Source organism: Rutilus rutilus, assembly GCF_951802725.1.
Source record: "Rutilus rutilus genome assembly, chromosome: 13".
NCBI lineage: Eukaryota > Metazoa > Chordata > Actinopteri > Cypriniformes > Leuciscidae > Rutilus > Rutilus rutilus.
In genome coordinates, this window is record NC_140218.1 from 27425465 (window position 1) to 27442019 (window position 16555).

Consider the following 16555-nt stretch of genomic DNA (forward strand, 5'->3'; position numbering starts at 1 on the left):
TCAGTGTTTTAAAGTTGTCTTAGTCACATAACATTGAGCAACAGTGGCATCAAGTTCAGTGACACAAATCTCCTGATCTTTCTTTTCATTATTCATACATGTCTTATGAGGTGCAGACAGGCATGTACTGGAAACAATCCGTGAGCATGGATAAGCGATACACCAATGACATCCCTAATCTCTACAAAACCTTTCCAGCACAAATCAAAACATGACCTGTTCTGCAAGTAGTCTAAGTCAACTCTGCAAGAAGGTGCTAAGTCTAGACTAATCTGGAAGTATGGCAAAACATAAGCTCTGCTAGAACGGCCTAGTGGCAAAACAAAAGTAATTTCAGAGGCAAGTGAAGTTATTCAAATTTGACATTCGATTACAACAAAAAAAATTTTTAGATAATGTGCCCGCACACAATACGACCAGGAATGTGTATTAAGGAACTACAGAATCAGCAGTGATTTCCTATTGACTTTAAGTAGGAAAAAAGAACAACGACAATCATAAAAATATCTCCTTTAAATAGTTGAAAAATAACCATTATACCAAGATGATCCAGCTGTTAATGGTCTCATCCAGTTCTCAAGAAAAGCCATGAAGGCTGGAAAACTACATGATCTGCCTGGTGGCTAACAACACAGCAATCACGTTGCTATTTTTTCGAGGCACTCTAAAGCCATGCTAGCAGTGTGTATGCAGATTTAGAGTGCAATTGAGACAATGACAGACAGACAATTAGACACACAGATAGATAAATCACGCTAAAAATACCTCCGTCTTAGAGTCTACAGGAGAGCCTGACTCCTCCCTCTGTCCGCGAGAAGAAGCGAGAGAGAAGCGATAGTTAGAGGACAGCAGTGAAGTGTTAGAAGCAGGGAGAACAGTGCAGAATCTGAATTAGACTGAGGAAATTAGCAAATAGGGAGAAGGTGAGTGTTCAGGCAGATTTGTAGAGAGGTTGGAAAGTTAAATTCAAAAGCATTGTTAACAAAACAGGCAGGCATAAAATATATTTAAGATTAAGTCGGGGCAGAGAAGAAAGCCAAAGGTGGGAAAAGGTGTCGGAGTGGAAGACTTTTAATTAGAAGGGACAGCAAGGGAAGTGTTAGTTTAACTTAATGTGATTGGAATTCTTGAAACTACAGTAGTTGTTTGAATCTGCTAGGAAGAATATTTACATACGCAGAGACAATATGAACTTAAAACTGCTTCTTTCTCATAGAATACTTAAGTAATTCATTAGAGAAGGGAAAAACACAACTATATGAAGAAGCTGACACTAAATACGGTTGTGTGCACAGAACCTTGAGCTCCATAGTCTTAGAGGGAGTGGAGTCACTCTCTAGTCGCTGATCTTCAGCTTGTTCATGATCTTGATCCAGGTCCTGATCCAGACTGGGCTCCAGGTAGTCCTGGTCCAGCTCATCTCTCGGAAGACTAGGCACAGGCTCGCTACAGGTGTGCTGGGAGAGTCTGTCCATAGTGTCCCCTAAAGCTGACTCTGAAAGAGATACAAAGAAATAAAGCATGTAGGGTTAGAAACCCAAGTAGAGGTAGACATTTCACTTTCTAGAAGCCTGTTCCTCCACAGCCCCCTTCAAATCTAAAAGGAAAGTCTCAAGTAGATGACCTCACAAGTATAGAGTGGGGTCCAAAAGATGTGATCACAACAAAGTCACACAGAAATCAGTTTCAGACCAGGCAGCTTTCTGTTGATCAACAGGGGTCAACTCGAGTGACAAACTTGAACACGAGCAATATCTGCATGGGGATTGGCAGATCATCCCAATTCCTAGTGATTTAACTGGAAATTCCGCAGAGCAACATTACATGATTATTTTAATATGCAAAACTGTTACCCAATCATAGCAGTGGGCGTTTACTTCCAAGTCTTGAGTGAGACACGCCCATCAAAATGGGGTCAAAAACAGGATAGAAAATAGCTTATTACATCTAAACTAGGATGATTTTTGATGTAAAAAATCTTGATGAAATTATAAGTGGATCTCATAGAACATAAAATTAAAAAAGACATCACTTTAAGATGTTCTGCAATTAATGTTTGTTTTTCAATTCAATGCTTAACTCTAACCACAGGCGCCGATTTATGTTTCTGCTGGTGGATGCTCACACTCCATACACACACACGTTCAAACCAACCAAATATAAAACACATTTCCATGAGCAAATGATAACTGGACTAATTATACACATACGCAACAAATGCCCCATAAAACATTTTAATATTCTCATTACTCAGTAATTAATTATAGCCTACTGTTAGTTTTTCAAGAGTACGCTACTGTAATTTTTTCCATTTAATGGTGCGCTTGATGAATTCATTACACAAAAATTGTCTTGTGAGGAGAAACGCATGGACTGCAAATACATTACCAACCAAACAAAAGCACATTCTATCCACGAGTGTTTTCTGAGTTGCACTCTCGCTGATATCTGATGATCAGTAGCAGTTCACTAAATAAAATAATTAAATAAACACCTATTTACAAAAAGCACTTTACTCAAAAATAATTAAGTAATAAAATAACTAGAGAACTGGCTGACTAAAATCAATATGAAAACGCTATCTCTTGAAACAAAGGTAAGCCTAAATCCGTAATTTATTTACAATTTAAAGGTACACTGTGTTATTTCATCAGTCAGTCGTGAAAGTCTAGTGGTTGAAATCTTCTGGCAACATTAAATCCAGGAGAGAAGACGATTCTAGAGAAAGGGTAACACTTTATAATAAAGTTCAGTTGTAAGTAATTTATAAGTTGTTAGTTAATGATGAACTAATCATTTACAAAACATTCATAAATGATTAGCAAGTGATATACTAACATTTTATGTATGTTTTGTAAATTCCGTTACAAGTCATTTACAAGTGATTAGTAAATGATTAACTAATTATTTACGAAACATGACTATGCATTCATAAATTATTAATAAGTGATATGTTAATTATTGTATGTTTTGTAGATTCAGTTATAAGTCATTTACAATTGATTAGTTAATGATTAACTAATCATTTACAAAACATGACTGTGTTTCATAAATGTTTAATACATTTTTTTTTTATGTATGTATGTATGTAGCAATTAGAGGGTGCAGAAAGTGTTGTAAATGCCTTGTATACACGTACAGATCATTTGTAACAGGTAAGTAACAGTGTTCAACATAATGATGTGTAAACGCATGAATAAATCATTTACAACACTTTCTGCAATAGTGTAAACTATTCATCACTTGTAAATGTGTTACACATCATTCGTAGATCAGATTCGTTGATCTTATGCCTTATTGATTCTTGAAGGGGTAATCTACGAATGATGTGTAACACATTTACAAGTGATGAATAGTTTACACTTTAGATTAGGGGATGCAGAAAGTGTTGTAAATGATTTATTCATGCATTTACACATCATCTATAACAGATGTTGGACACTGTAGTGTGTACTGTTGTGTGACTGGTGAGGGTATAGACAGCTGTCTTCTCTGAAACACATGGAGTCTTTAACCACTGTGCACCTGATGTGAGCAAAACATACCAAAAAAATGTAACATCATTTATTAAACATTTATGAAACGCGTAGTCATGTTTTGTAAATTATCAGTTAATCATTAACTAATCAAATGTAAATGACTTGTAACGGAATCTACAAAACATACAAAAAATAATGTACATATCACTTATTAATCATTTATGAACGCATAGTCATGTTTCGTGAATGATTAGTTAATCATTAACTAATCAATTGTAAATGACTTATAACTGAATCTACAAAACATACATACAATTAAAGCTGCAAGCAGCGATGAAAGGGCCCTCGCACCCGTGCCATCAACACTCGGTGGCTTTAGGAAGACAGAGCATGGTTGGGCAATGTACATTTAATGAGGTATATATAGTAAGAGTATGTCAAAGTCAGTTACAAAATGTTTTGTATAATGGTGATAATAGCATGCTTCATGACTCAGCTAAGTGTTGCTAGCATGTTTAGTATGTTTCTAGCATGCTTAGTACACAATAATTATGTTGTTAGTACTGCATAACTGTGTTAACCATGTCAGTTTCTGTTGCCAGTAGTTGGGGCTATGTCTATATCTGAATATTGCTATGTAGATGTGTTCAGTGCAGGACTTTTATCAAACATGTGAAGTTTGGGGCAGATTGGACATTGTATGCTTGAGTTACAACAACTTCCTTTAGCATTTCTAGCATGTTTTATGATGTTTCTAGCATTTTACATATTAATTTTGGGGTAGATTGGACATTGCATTCCTGAGTTACAGCAAATTCATATTTAATTGCAGTAATATCATGCTTTAGCACTTAGCTAAGTGTTTGCTAGTATGTTTTAGCATGTCTCTAGTATGTTGGTAGGATATTTAGCACCTACTGGCATTTTTTTATATGTTATTAGGAGTCCAGAACAGTGTTAAACGTCACTTCCTTTTGCCAGCAGGCGGCGCTATGACTATAACTGAATATGAGCATGGACATGTGTTCAAAAGATAACTCTTATCAAATGTGTGAAGTTTGGGGTAGATTGGACATTTTATGCTTAAGTTACAACAACTTCCTTGAGCTTTTATAGCATGCTTTAGAACTTAGCTAAGTGTTGCTAGCATGTTTCTTGCATGTTACATATTAAGTTTGGGGTAGATTGAACATCCCATGCCTGTGTTACAACAAATTCCCATTTAATTGCAGTAATATCATGATTTAGCACTTATCTAAGTGATTGATAGCATGTTTTAGCATGTTTCTAGTATGTTGTTAGCATGTTTAGCACATGCTGGCACTTTTTTATATGTTATTAGGCGTCCACAACAGTGTTTAACATGTCACTTCCTGTTGCCAGCAGGTGGCGCTATGACTGTAACTGAATATGAGCATGGTCATGTGTTCAGGACAGAACGCTTATCAAAAGTGTGAAGTTTGGGGCAGATTGGACATTGCCTTCTTGAGTAACAACAACATCCTGTTTCATTGAATTAGCATGCTTTAGCACTCAGCTAAGTTTTGCTAGCATGTTTTAACATGTTTCTAGCATGTTTAGAAGTCAATGGCATTTTTAACATCTTGCTAGAACGGCATCAACGTGTTAAACATGACACTTCCTGTTACCAGTAGGTGGCGCTATTACTATAACTGAATATTCTCATGTAGATGTGTTCAGGCCATGACTCTTATCAAACGTGTGACGTTTGGGGCAGATTGGACATTCCATGCCTGTGTTACAGCAAATTCCTATTTAATTGCAGCAATAGCATGCTTTAGCACTTAGCTAAGTGTTTGCTAGCATGTTTTAGCATGTTTCTAGTATGTTGTTAGCATGTTTAGCACTTGATGGCACTTTTTTTATATGTTTTTATATGTCCACAACAGTGTTTAACATGTCACTTCCTGTTGCCAGCAGGTGGCACTATGACTGTAACTGAATATGAGCATGGTCATGTGTTCAGGACAGAACGTTTATTAAAAGTGTGAAGTTTGGTGCAGAATGGACATTGCCTTCTTGCGTAACAACAACATCCTGTTTCATTGAATTAGCATGCTTTAGCACTTAGCTAAGTATTGCTAGCATGTTTTAACATGTTTCTAGCATGTTTAGAAGTCAATGGCATTTTTAACATGTTGCTAGAATGGCATCAACGTGTTAAACATGACACTTCCTGTTACCAGTAGGTGGCGCTATTACTATAACTGAATATTCTCATGTAGATGTGTTCAGGACAGAACGCTTATCAAAAGTGTGAAGTTTGGGGCAGATTGGACATTCCATGCCTGAGTTACAGCAAATTCCTATTTAATTGCAATAATAGCATGCTTTAGCACTTAGCTAAGAGTTTGCTAGCATGTTTTAGCATGCTTCTAGTATGTTGTTAGCATGTTTATCACTTGCTGGCACTTTTTTATATGTTATTAGGAGTCCATAACAGTGTTAAACATGTCACTTCCTGTTGCCAGCAGGTGGCGCTATGACTGTAACTGAATATGAGCATGGTCATGTGTTCAGGACAGAACGCTTATCAAAAGTGTGAAGTTTGGGGCAGATTGGACATTCCATGCCTGAGTTACAGCAACTTCCTGTTTCATGGCGAAACATCGAAATTTGTCAGGCCGCCGAGGACCCGCCCTTCGACGAAAACTCAAGATCTTCGCAATTTAACGTCGCAAAGGCCTTAAGATTACACTCACCAAATTTGAAGATGATCAGATTAAAACTGTAGGAGGAGTTCGTTAAAGTACGAGGCCTGAAAATGGCAAAAACTGCACAAAAATCTGAGAGGAAGTTCAAAATGGCTGACTTCCTGTTGTGTTTAGGGCTATGCTCCAAGAGACTTTTTTGTAGGTATTAGGTCATTACATGTATGTACCGAATTTCGTGCACGTACGTGGAACGTTGCGGGAGGCGCACTCCGTTGAACTTTTATAGGTGGCGCTATCGAGCCATTTTGCCCCGTCCAATTCTGAAACCTATATCAGATGTAAATTTTCGCCAGTTCTGACGCGTGTGCAAAGTTTTGTGAGTTTTCGAGCATGTTTAGGCCCTCAAAAATGCAATTAAATGCGGAGAAGAATAATAATAATAATTAAAGCTGCAAGCAGCGATGAAAGGGCCCTCGCACCCGTGCCATCAACACTCGGTGGTTTTAGGAAGACAGAACATGGTTGGGAAATGTACATTTAAGGAGGTATATATAGTAAGAGTATGTCAAAGTCAGTTACAAAATGTTTTGTATAATGGTGATAATAGCATGCTTCATGACTCAGCTAAGTGTTGCTAGCATGTTTAGTCTGTTTCTAGCATGCTCAGTACACAATAATTATGTGGTTAGTACTGCATTACTGTGTTAACCATGTCAGTTTCTGTTGCCAGTAGGTGGCGTTATGACTATAACTGAATATGAGCATGGATGTGTGTTCAGGACAGAACTCTTATCAAACGTGTGAAGTTTGGTGCAAATTGGACATTGCCTTCTTGAGTAACAACAAAGTCATGTTTCATTGAATTAGCATTCTTTAGCACTTAGCTAAGCATTGTTAGCATGTTTTAACATGTTTCTAGCATGTTTAGAACTCAATGGCATTTTTAACATGTTGCTAGAACGGCATCAACGTGTTAAACATGTCACTTCCTGTTGCCAGTAGATGGCGCTATTACTAGAACTGAACATTCTCATGCAGATGTGTTCAGGCCATGACTCTTATCAAAAGTGTGAAGTTTGGGGCAGATTGGACATTCCATGCCTGAGTTACAGCAAATTCCTATTTAATTGCAATAATAGCATGCTTTAGCACTTAGCTAAGAGTTTGCTAGCATGTTTTAGCATGTTTCTAGTATGTTGTTAGCATGTTTAACACTTGCTGGCACTTTTTTATATGTTATTAGGAGTCCATAACAGTGTTAACATGTCACTTCCTGTTGCCAGCAGGTGGCGCTATGACTGTAACTGAATATAAGCATGGTCATGTGTTCAGGACAGAACGCTTATCAAAAGTGTGAAGTTTGACGCAGATTGGACATTCCATGCCTGAGTTACAGCAAATTCATATTTAATTGCAGTAATATCATTCTTTAGCACTTAGCTAAGTGTTTGCTAGTATGTTTTAACATGTCTCTAGTATGTTGGTAGGATGTTTAGCACCTACTGGCATTTTTTTATATGTTATTAGGAGTCAAGAACAGTGTTAAACGTCACTTCCTGTTGCCAGCAGGTGGCGCTATGACTATAACTAAATATGAGCATGGACATGTGTTCAAGAGATAACTCTTATCAAACGTGTGAAGTTTGGGGTAGATTGTACATTGCCTTCTTGAGTAACAACAAAGTCCTGTTTCATTGAATTAGCATGCTTTAACACTTAGCTAAGTATTGCTAGCATGTTTTAATATGTTTCTAGCATGTTTAGAACTCAATGGCATTTTTAACATGTTGCTAGAACGGCATCAACGTGTTAAACATGTCACTTCCTGTTGCCAGTAGGTGGCGCTATTACTATAACTGAATTTGAGCATAGACGTGTGTTCAGGCCATGATTCTTATCAAACGTGTGAAGTTTGGGGCAGATTGGACATTCCATGCCTGAGTTACAGCAAATTCATATTTAATTGCAGTAATAGCATGCTTTAGCACTTAGCTGAGTGTTTGCTAGCATGTTTCTAGTATGTTGCTAACCTGTTTAGCACTTGCTGGCTCTTTTTTATATGTTATTAGGAGACCACAACAGTGTTAAACATGTCACTTCCTGTTGACAGCAGGTGGCGCTATTACTATAACTGAATATTCTCATGTAGATGTGTTCAGGCCATGACTCTTATCAAACGTGTGAAGTTTGGGGCAGATTGGACATTCCATGCCTGTGTTACAGCAAATTCCTATTTAATTGCAGCAATAGCATGCTTTAGCACTTAGCTAAGTGTTTGCTAGCATGTTTTAGCATGGTTCTAGTATGTTGTTAGCATGTTTAACACTTGATGGCACTTTTTTTATATGTTTTTATATGTCCACAACAGTGTTTAACATGTCACTTCCTGTTGCCAACAGGTGGCACTATGACTGTAACTGAATATGAGCATGGTCATGTGTTCAGGACAGAACGTTTATTAAAAGTGTGAAGTTTGGTGCAGAATGGACATTGCCTTCTTGCGTAACAACAACATCCTGTTTCATTGAATTAGCATGCTTTAGCACTTAGCTAAGTATTGCTAGCATGTTTTAACATGTTTCTAGCATGTTTAGAAGTCAATGGCATTTTTAACATGTTGCTAGAATGGCATCAACGTGTTAAACATGACACTTCCTGTTACCAGTAGGTGGCGCTATTTCTATAACTGAATATTCTCATGTAGATGTGTTCAGGACAGAACGCTTATCAAAAGTGTGAAGTTTGGGGCAGATTGGACATTCCATGCCTGAGTTACAGCAAATTCCTATTTAATTGCAATAATAGCATGCTTTAGCACTTAGCTAAGAGTTTGCTAGCATGTTTTAGCATGCTTCTAGTATGTTGTTAGCATGTTTAGCACTTGCTGGCACTTTTTTATATGTTATTAGGAGTCCATAACAGTGTTAAACATGTCACTTCCTGTTGCCAGCAGGTGGCGCTATGACTATAACTGAATATGAGCATGGTCATGTGTTCAGGACAGAACTCTTATCAAACGTGTGAAGTTTGGGGCAGATTGGACATTCCATGCCTGAGTTACAGCAACTTCCTGTTTCATGGCGAAACATCGAAATTTGTCAGGCCGCCGAGGACCCGCCCTTCGACGAAAACTCAAGATCTTCGCAATTTAACGTCGCAAAGGCCTTAAGATTACACTCACCAAATTTGAAGATGATCAGATTAAAACTGTAGGAGGAGTTCGTTAAAGTACGAGGCCTGAAAATGGCAAAAACTGCACAAAAATCTGAGAGGAAGTTCAAAATGGCTGACTTCCTGTTGTGTTTAGGGCTATGCTCCAAGAGACTTTTTTGTAGGTATTAGGTCATTACATGTATGTACCGAATTTCGTGCACGTACGTGGAACGTTGCGGGAGGCGCACTCCGTTGAACTTTTATAGGTGGCGCTATCGAGCCATTTTGCCCCGTCCAATTCTGAAACCTATATCAGATGTAAATTTTCGCCAGTTCTGACGCGTGTGCAAAGTTTTGTGAGTTTTCGAGCATGTTTAGGCCCTCAAAAATGCAATTAAATGCGGAGAAGAATAATAATAATAATAAATATAGCTGCGAGCAGCGATTGCGGGCCCAAGCCGGTGGCACCGCCACCCTGGTGCCTTTAGTTACACTAAAGCCACCGGGGTGGCGGTGTCACCGCCTTGGGCCCTCCATCGCTGCTCGCAGCTATATTTATTTATATATATATATATATATATATATATGTATATGTATATGTATATATATATATGTATATGTATATATATATATATATATATATATATGTATATGTATATGTATATATATATATATATATATATGGCGAGGCGAGGAACGGGCAGAGAAGAGCGAACGTTTTTGGACATTCATCATATTGCATTGGTTTTCATTTCTTGTCCTCAAACCGAGCACTAATCTGTTTATTTTTAAGTCACACATTCTCCATTGATTAAAAAAGGGGTGGTGTGGCGCAATGGATAAGACACATGCCTTTGGTGTGAGAGACCTGGGTTCGAATCCACTGTGAGACACCAATGTGTCCCTGAGCAAGACACTTAACCCCTAGTTGCTCCAGAGGCGTGCGACCTCTGACATATATAGCAATTGTAAGTCGCTTTGGATAAAAGCGTCAGCTAAAATGAATAAATGTAAATGTAAGACAATCAAATGTATTTTTTAATGGTAGTATTATTTTATACAGAAATAAATAATTTATAACTCAGATGAGAATAAAGTTAGTGTTAATTAAAATTGTAAGGAAAACAAATATATTGATCTAAAATCTACTATCATTTGCTGCAAATAGGTTGACTATTTATATTTATTATTATATTTTATTACGGCTGTAATGAACCGGCTGCGATGTCAAGATTGCAATGCTGAAATGCACAGTGTGTGTGTGTGTGTGAGGCATGGGCGCGATCGAACAGTGGAAACATAAAAACATAGGCTACTCCGTCGGTTTGTTCATACAGGACATCATTTAAACTGCACTGTGTTTACTTATATTTATGTACACTCGCAATAAAACACAACATTGTGCTTTTGTAAAAAAAACATTCAAGCAATCCCACCCCCGAAATGGCGCTATTTTTTAATGAAACTAAAATGCTCACGGCTGCATGGGCAATAACGCGTCTACAGCGAGGAACGAGCAGAACAGAGTGAATGTTTTTTAGTTCATTCCTACTGGACGTCCGTATTTCACTTTCGCTTTTAAAGGGATACTCCACTTTAAAATGAAAATTCTGTCATCATATACTCACCCTCATGTTGTTTTAATCCTTTATGAATTTCTTTCTTCTGCTGAACAGAAAGGAAGATATTTAGGAGAATGTCAGTAACCAGACAGTTTCTGATCCCATTGACTTCCATAGTAGGAAAAAAATGTATACTATGGAAGTCAATGAGACCAGAAACTGTCTGGTTACTGACATTCTTCTAAATATCTTCCTTTCTGTTCAGCAGAAGAAAGAAATTAATAAAGGATTGAAACAACATGAGGGTGAGTATTTGATGACAGAATTTTCAATTTAAAGTGGAGTATCCCTTTAAGTTAGCGATTTAAAAGCCCCCGCCGCGGTGTCACACATCGATTAACCAGTGGGAAAAAATTCTCAGTCACATCGCTATTATATTTATATATAAATACAATATACAATGGGCCTACCTGATTTTGAACACAAGAGGGCAGTATAGCCCTATGTATGACTTTTTTTTTTACTAAATAGCGCATTCTGGCTGATTTTAAACTTGTACATAATAAACTGATAAAACATAATAAAACATAATAAAATAAAAAAACTGAATAAACCCAAAACTAGTTCTGTTTCGGTTTAGTTCTGATATTTGTATAATTTTATATAAAAATAAATGGTGTATAATTAAATTTTAAGAAGATATGAGATGTTTTCTGATTCCTTTTTTGACATTATTTTAATCCCTCGCCATGTCAAAACCGTTTGAAATATTTAATATCCGTTCACAATTTAGCATCTTTAATGTATTTTCATCGTGTTAAAAAAGTTTGGTGTGAATAAAAAAAAAAACACTTAGCAGGAGTGGGTAAAAAGCAGAGGCTGAATTTGCTAATAAATCCACATTCAAACCAAAATATCTGACTTCCTATTGGTCGAAGCTAATAACTGTATATTAGAAAGTTGTCCGGCTCGATGAGACCAATGTACGTACTGATTTTTGTAACTGTGGGTAAAACTAACCCCCCCACTTTTGTCAAAAGCATTTTGAAAGTGACACACTTCCTGCTGCCAGTTGGTGGCGCTATAACTTTGACTCACAATAGTTACATCCATCTGATCGGCCTCTTACCACGAACACACTGATGAAGTTTCATCAAGATCAGTTAATGTATGCAGAAGTTATTCCACTTCGTGTTTCTCTTTTCTCGCCATAAATTCGTTTCCTCGCCACGGCCAAACCGTTCGAGATATCAAAAATCCGTCCGCAATTTAGAATCCTCAATGTCTTGACTTCAGGCACACCGAGTTTGGTGGGGATTGGATGAATTCTCTAGGAGGAGTACTTCGCATTCCACAGCAAGCGTTTTCCAAACAACCCATAATAGCCGACTTCCTGTTGGGCTGGCGTAAAACTTGACCAGGGGAGGGTTGTTCGGCCCGATGAGATCTATATGTGTACCGAGTTTCATATTAATTCATGCAAGCGTGTTTGATCTATGGACCAAGTTTTCGGACCCAATTCAAGGGGGCGCTGTTGACCCCCCCTGCCACGCCCGGGTACCAGCTTCAGCCCGGCCCTGATGGCCGCAGGTTCTGACCTGTGTGCAAAGTTTCAAGAGTTTTTGAGCACGTTAAGGACCCCAAAAGCCCCTGAAACCTTGAAAAACTCAATAAAAGCAATAAACAAATCCCCCCCTCCCCTCACACACACAGAGACACAGAGAGAGGGAGAGAAAATTCTTCAGAAAATCCACATTCAAACCAAAATATCTCTCTTCCTGTTGGTTGGAGAAAGTTCATGTAAATTAGAAAGTTGTCCGTCTTGATGAGAACAATACACATACCAAGTTTTGTTGCTGTTGATAAAACTAACCCCCCCACTTATGACTAAAGGTGGCGCTACTGAGCCCCTCACCACGCCCGTTTCTGAAACTTTGCACATGTCTACGGGCTAATAAATGTGATGTGTCTGTCGAGTTTCATCCAATTTCAAGTATGTTAAGAGTCTCAAAAGCATCAAAAAAGAATATTAAAGTTTGAAGCGTTGCCATGGCAACAGTATTAAAGATATCAAAAATCCTTTCACAGGTCTACATCTGCCGTGTGTTTACATTATACACATAAAGTTTGAAGCAAATCGGGTAAAAATAAGAGGGTGATTTCAAAGCATTTTGAAAGGGACACACTTCCTGCTGCCAGTTGGTGGCGCTATAACTTTGACTCACAATAGTCACATCCATGTGATCGGCCTCTTACAACGAACACACTGCTGAAGTTTAATCAAGATCAGTTAATGTATGCAGAAGTTATAACACACTTCCTGTTTCCATTATTCGCCATAAATTCGTTTCCTCGCCACGGCCAAACCGTTCGAGATATCAAAAATCCGTCCGCAATTTAGCATCCTCAATGTCTTGACTTCATGCTGACCGAGTTTGGAGCCGATTGGATGAATTCCCTAGGAGGAGTACATTAAATTCCACAGCATGCGTTTCCAAACAACCCATAATAGCCGACTTCCTGTTGGGCTGGCGTAAAACTTAGAGCACGAAAGTTGTTCGGCCCGATGAGATCTATATCTGTTCCGAGTTTCATATTATTATATGCAAGTGTGTTTGATTTATGGACAAGTGTTCGGATTCCGTTCCAGGGGGCGCTGTTGAGCCCCCCTGCCACGCCCGGGTACCAGCTTCAGCCCGGCCCTAATGGCCGCAGGTTCTGACCTGTGTGCAAAGTTTCATGAGTTTTTGAGCACGTTAAAGGCCCCAAAAGCCCCCGAACCCTTGAACAACAATAATAATAATAATAATAATAATAATAATAATAATAATAATCCTAACGAAAACAATAGGGCTCTGCGCCCTTTCAGGGCTTGGGCCCTAAATATAGCTGCGAGCAGCGATTGCGGGCCCAAGCCAGTGGCACCGCCACCCCGGTGCCTTTAGTTACCTAAAGGCACCGGGGATGGCGGTGCCACCGGCTTTGGCCCTCCATCGCTGCTCGCAGCTATATTTATATATATATATATATATATATACACACACACACACACACACACACATATATATATATATATATATATATATATATATATATATATATATATATATTTATAAGACAGAAAATATTACTTGTATTACCTTATTCTGATTTTATGATACACTCAAAATATTCCACAACAAATCCTTTAAATTTAATGTAAAAATAAAAACGAAAGTAAGCAGTGTTGGTCTCACGTAACCCTCTCATTAGAATCAAAATGTTTCAATTTTTGCGATGTATTTGGATGCTAAACTATTCTTTATTATAGGCTTTGTACTTCACTCGTGTTCCAATATCGATGGAAAAAATCATCCTCTTCACACGCGCAAAAATGTTCTTGGAAACATCACAGTGGAGCTCTGCTTACTGTGAATGGTACAGATTGTACTACTGACTATTTAAACAGAGCAGTGTAATTCGTTTATGTTAGGTTGACTATTTTTATTATTATATTGTATTAGGGCTATAATGAATGTCAAGATTGCAATTCTGGAATGTGTGTGTGACGCGGTTGCGGTTGAACAGTGGACACAAAAACATAAATAAAATGTTTTAGTTAATTCCTACATCCATAGGAATACATTGAAAATGCTCGCTCTACTCCGCACCATTATCAATGTCTGTGCGGACGTCTGTATTTTATTAGTATATAGTATACTATAGTTAGCGATTTAAAAGCCCTCAGCGGTGTCACATGTCGATTAACCGGTGGGAAAATTTTATCACAGTCACATCCCTAATATATTTATATATAAATACAATAGGCCTACCTGAAAGAGAATTTTACTTGCCCGACCAAAGTATAGCCTGATTAGAACGTCAATAACAAAAAAATAACTTGGGAATCACTAAAACGAGAGATTATTCTAATTTCATTACATTCATTTTAAGTTGCAATCAGCAGTTAATAATAAATGTATTACTGATCAATGGTAACAAGGTTGCACTGCTGAGGCTCATGCTGCTTCTCCAGGAGAATTGTAAACAAATGAGCGCAGCACACAAAAAAGCAACCCAGTTAACAACATACTGACTATAAAAATTACAAATATGGAGTTTTTATATATTTTATAACATATGATAGAGTTAAGCAACCTCACTTGACGAGTAGGCAACTATTTCCTGAATACAATCACGATTGAAACTGTGACATTGATTTCATACAACAGGTTAATAAACAGTTACAATTAAGTCACTTACATTTTAGATGCAATATTGACTGTTTTTGTTCTGTTTCAGCAGCAAAAATAATTAAACAAAGATCACAGCAACTTGTTTTCTCATTACTGAATGATTCAGCATTTTGAAACGAATCGCTTGACTCAAAGATTCAATGGTCAATCCATAAACATCTGTCTCAATCATGAATGACTCAGTCATTGGAATGAATCGTTTGAACGAATGAATCAATGACTCGCTCATTAAGATGGTCGCCTGGCGACACCTAACGGCGGTTTAGTGTTATGTTTAAAAGTATCATTCTTTCCAACGTGCACCATTATCAATGTCCGTGCGGACGTCCGTTTTTTTACTTTCACTTTTATATTAGCGATTTAAAAGCACCCGCTCGTGTCACACGTCGCTTAACCGATGGGAAAATATCCTCACAGTCATATACCTAATAAATTTATATTTAAATACAATAGGCCTACCTAGTAAAACGTTTTATATACTATTTTGATATCCTTTTGGACACAAGAGGGCAGTATAGCCCTATGTTTGCTTTTTTGTTGAAACAAATAGCACTAAATAGCCTGTTTTTAACTTTTTCATACTTTTTGAATTGCAAAAACAGAATAAAATAGGTTTAGTTCTAATATTTGTATAATTTTATATAAAAATAAATGGTGTATAATTAAATTTTAAGAATATATGAGATGTTTTCTGATTCCTTTTTTGACATTATTTTAATCCCTCGCCATGTCAAAACCGTTTGAAATATTTAATATCCGTTCACAATTTAGCATCTTTAATGTATTTTCATCATGTTGAAAAAGTTTGGTGTGAATAAATAAACCACTTAGCAGGAGTGGGTAAAAATTCAGAGGCTGAATTTGCAAATAAATCCACATTCAAACCAAAATATCTGACTTCCTGTTGTTCAGAGCTAATAACTGTATATTAGAAAGTTGTCCGGCTCGATGAGACCAATGTACGTACTGATTTTTAAAACTGTGGGTAAAACTAACCCCCCCACTTTTGTCAAAAGCATTTTGAAAGTGACACACTTCCTGCTGCCAGTTGGTGGCGCTATAACTTTGACTCACAATAGTCACATCCATGTGATCGGCCTCTTACAACGAACACACTGCGGAAGTTTCATCAAGATCAGTTAATGTATGCAGAAGTTATAACACACTTCCTGTTTATCTTTTCTCGCTATAAATTCGTTTCATCGCCACGGCCAAACCGTTCGAGATATCAAAAATCCGTCCGCAATTTAGCATCCTCAAAGTCTTGACTACATGCACACCGAGTTTGAAGGGGACACGGTGAATTTTCTAGGAGGAGTATTTCACATTCCACAGCAAGCGTTTTCCAAACAACCCATAATAGCCGACTTCCTGTTGGGCTGGCGTAAAACTTGACCGGGGTAAAGTTGTTCGGCCCGATGAGATCTATATGTGTACCGAGTTTCATATTA

The 16555-nt window shown here is 37.6% G+C and overlaps 1 protein-coding gene across 13 annotated transcripts in view; it reads right to left on the minus strand.

Annotated features, from left to right (window-relative positions):
- Positions 1-16555, minus strand: part of LOC311302418 (band 4.1-like protein 1) — a 79865-nt gene that overhangs the window by 10916 nt on the left and 52394 nt on the right. For all 13 annotated transcript variants that reach the window (XM_084428284.1, XM_084428288.1, XM_084428286.1 and 10 more), the window contains exons 12-13: positions 1299-1495; positions 766-804 (exon numbers count right to left, since the gene is read on the minus strand). In XM_084428284.1, coding sequence (XP_084284410.1) covers positions 766-804; positions 1299-1495 — 236 coding nt within the window. The remainder of the gene's footprint in view (positions 1-765; positions 805-1298; positions 1496-16555) is intronic.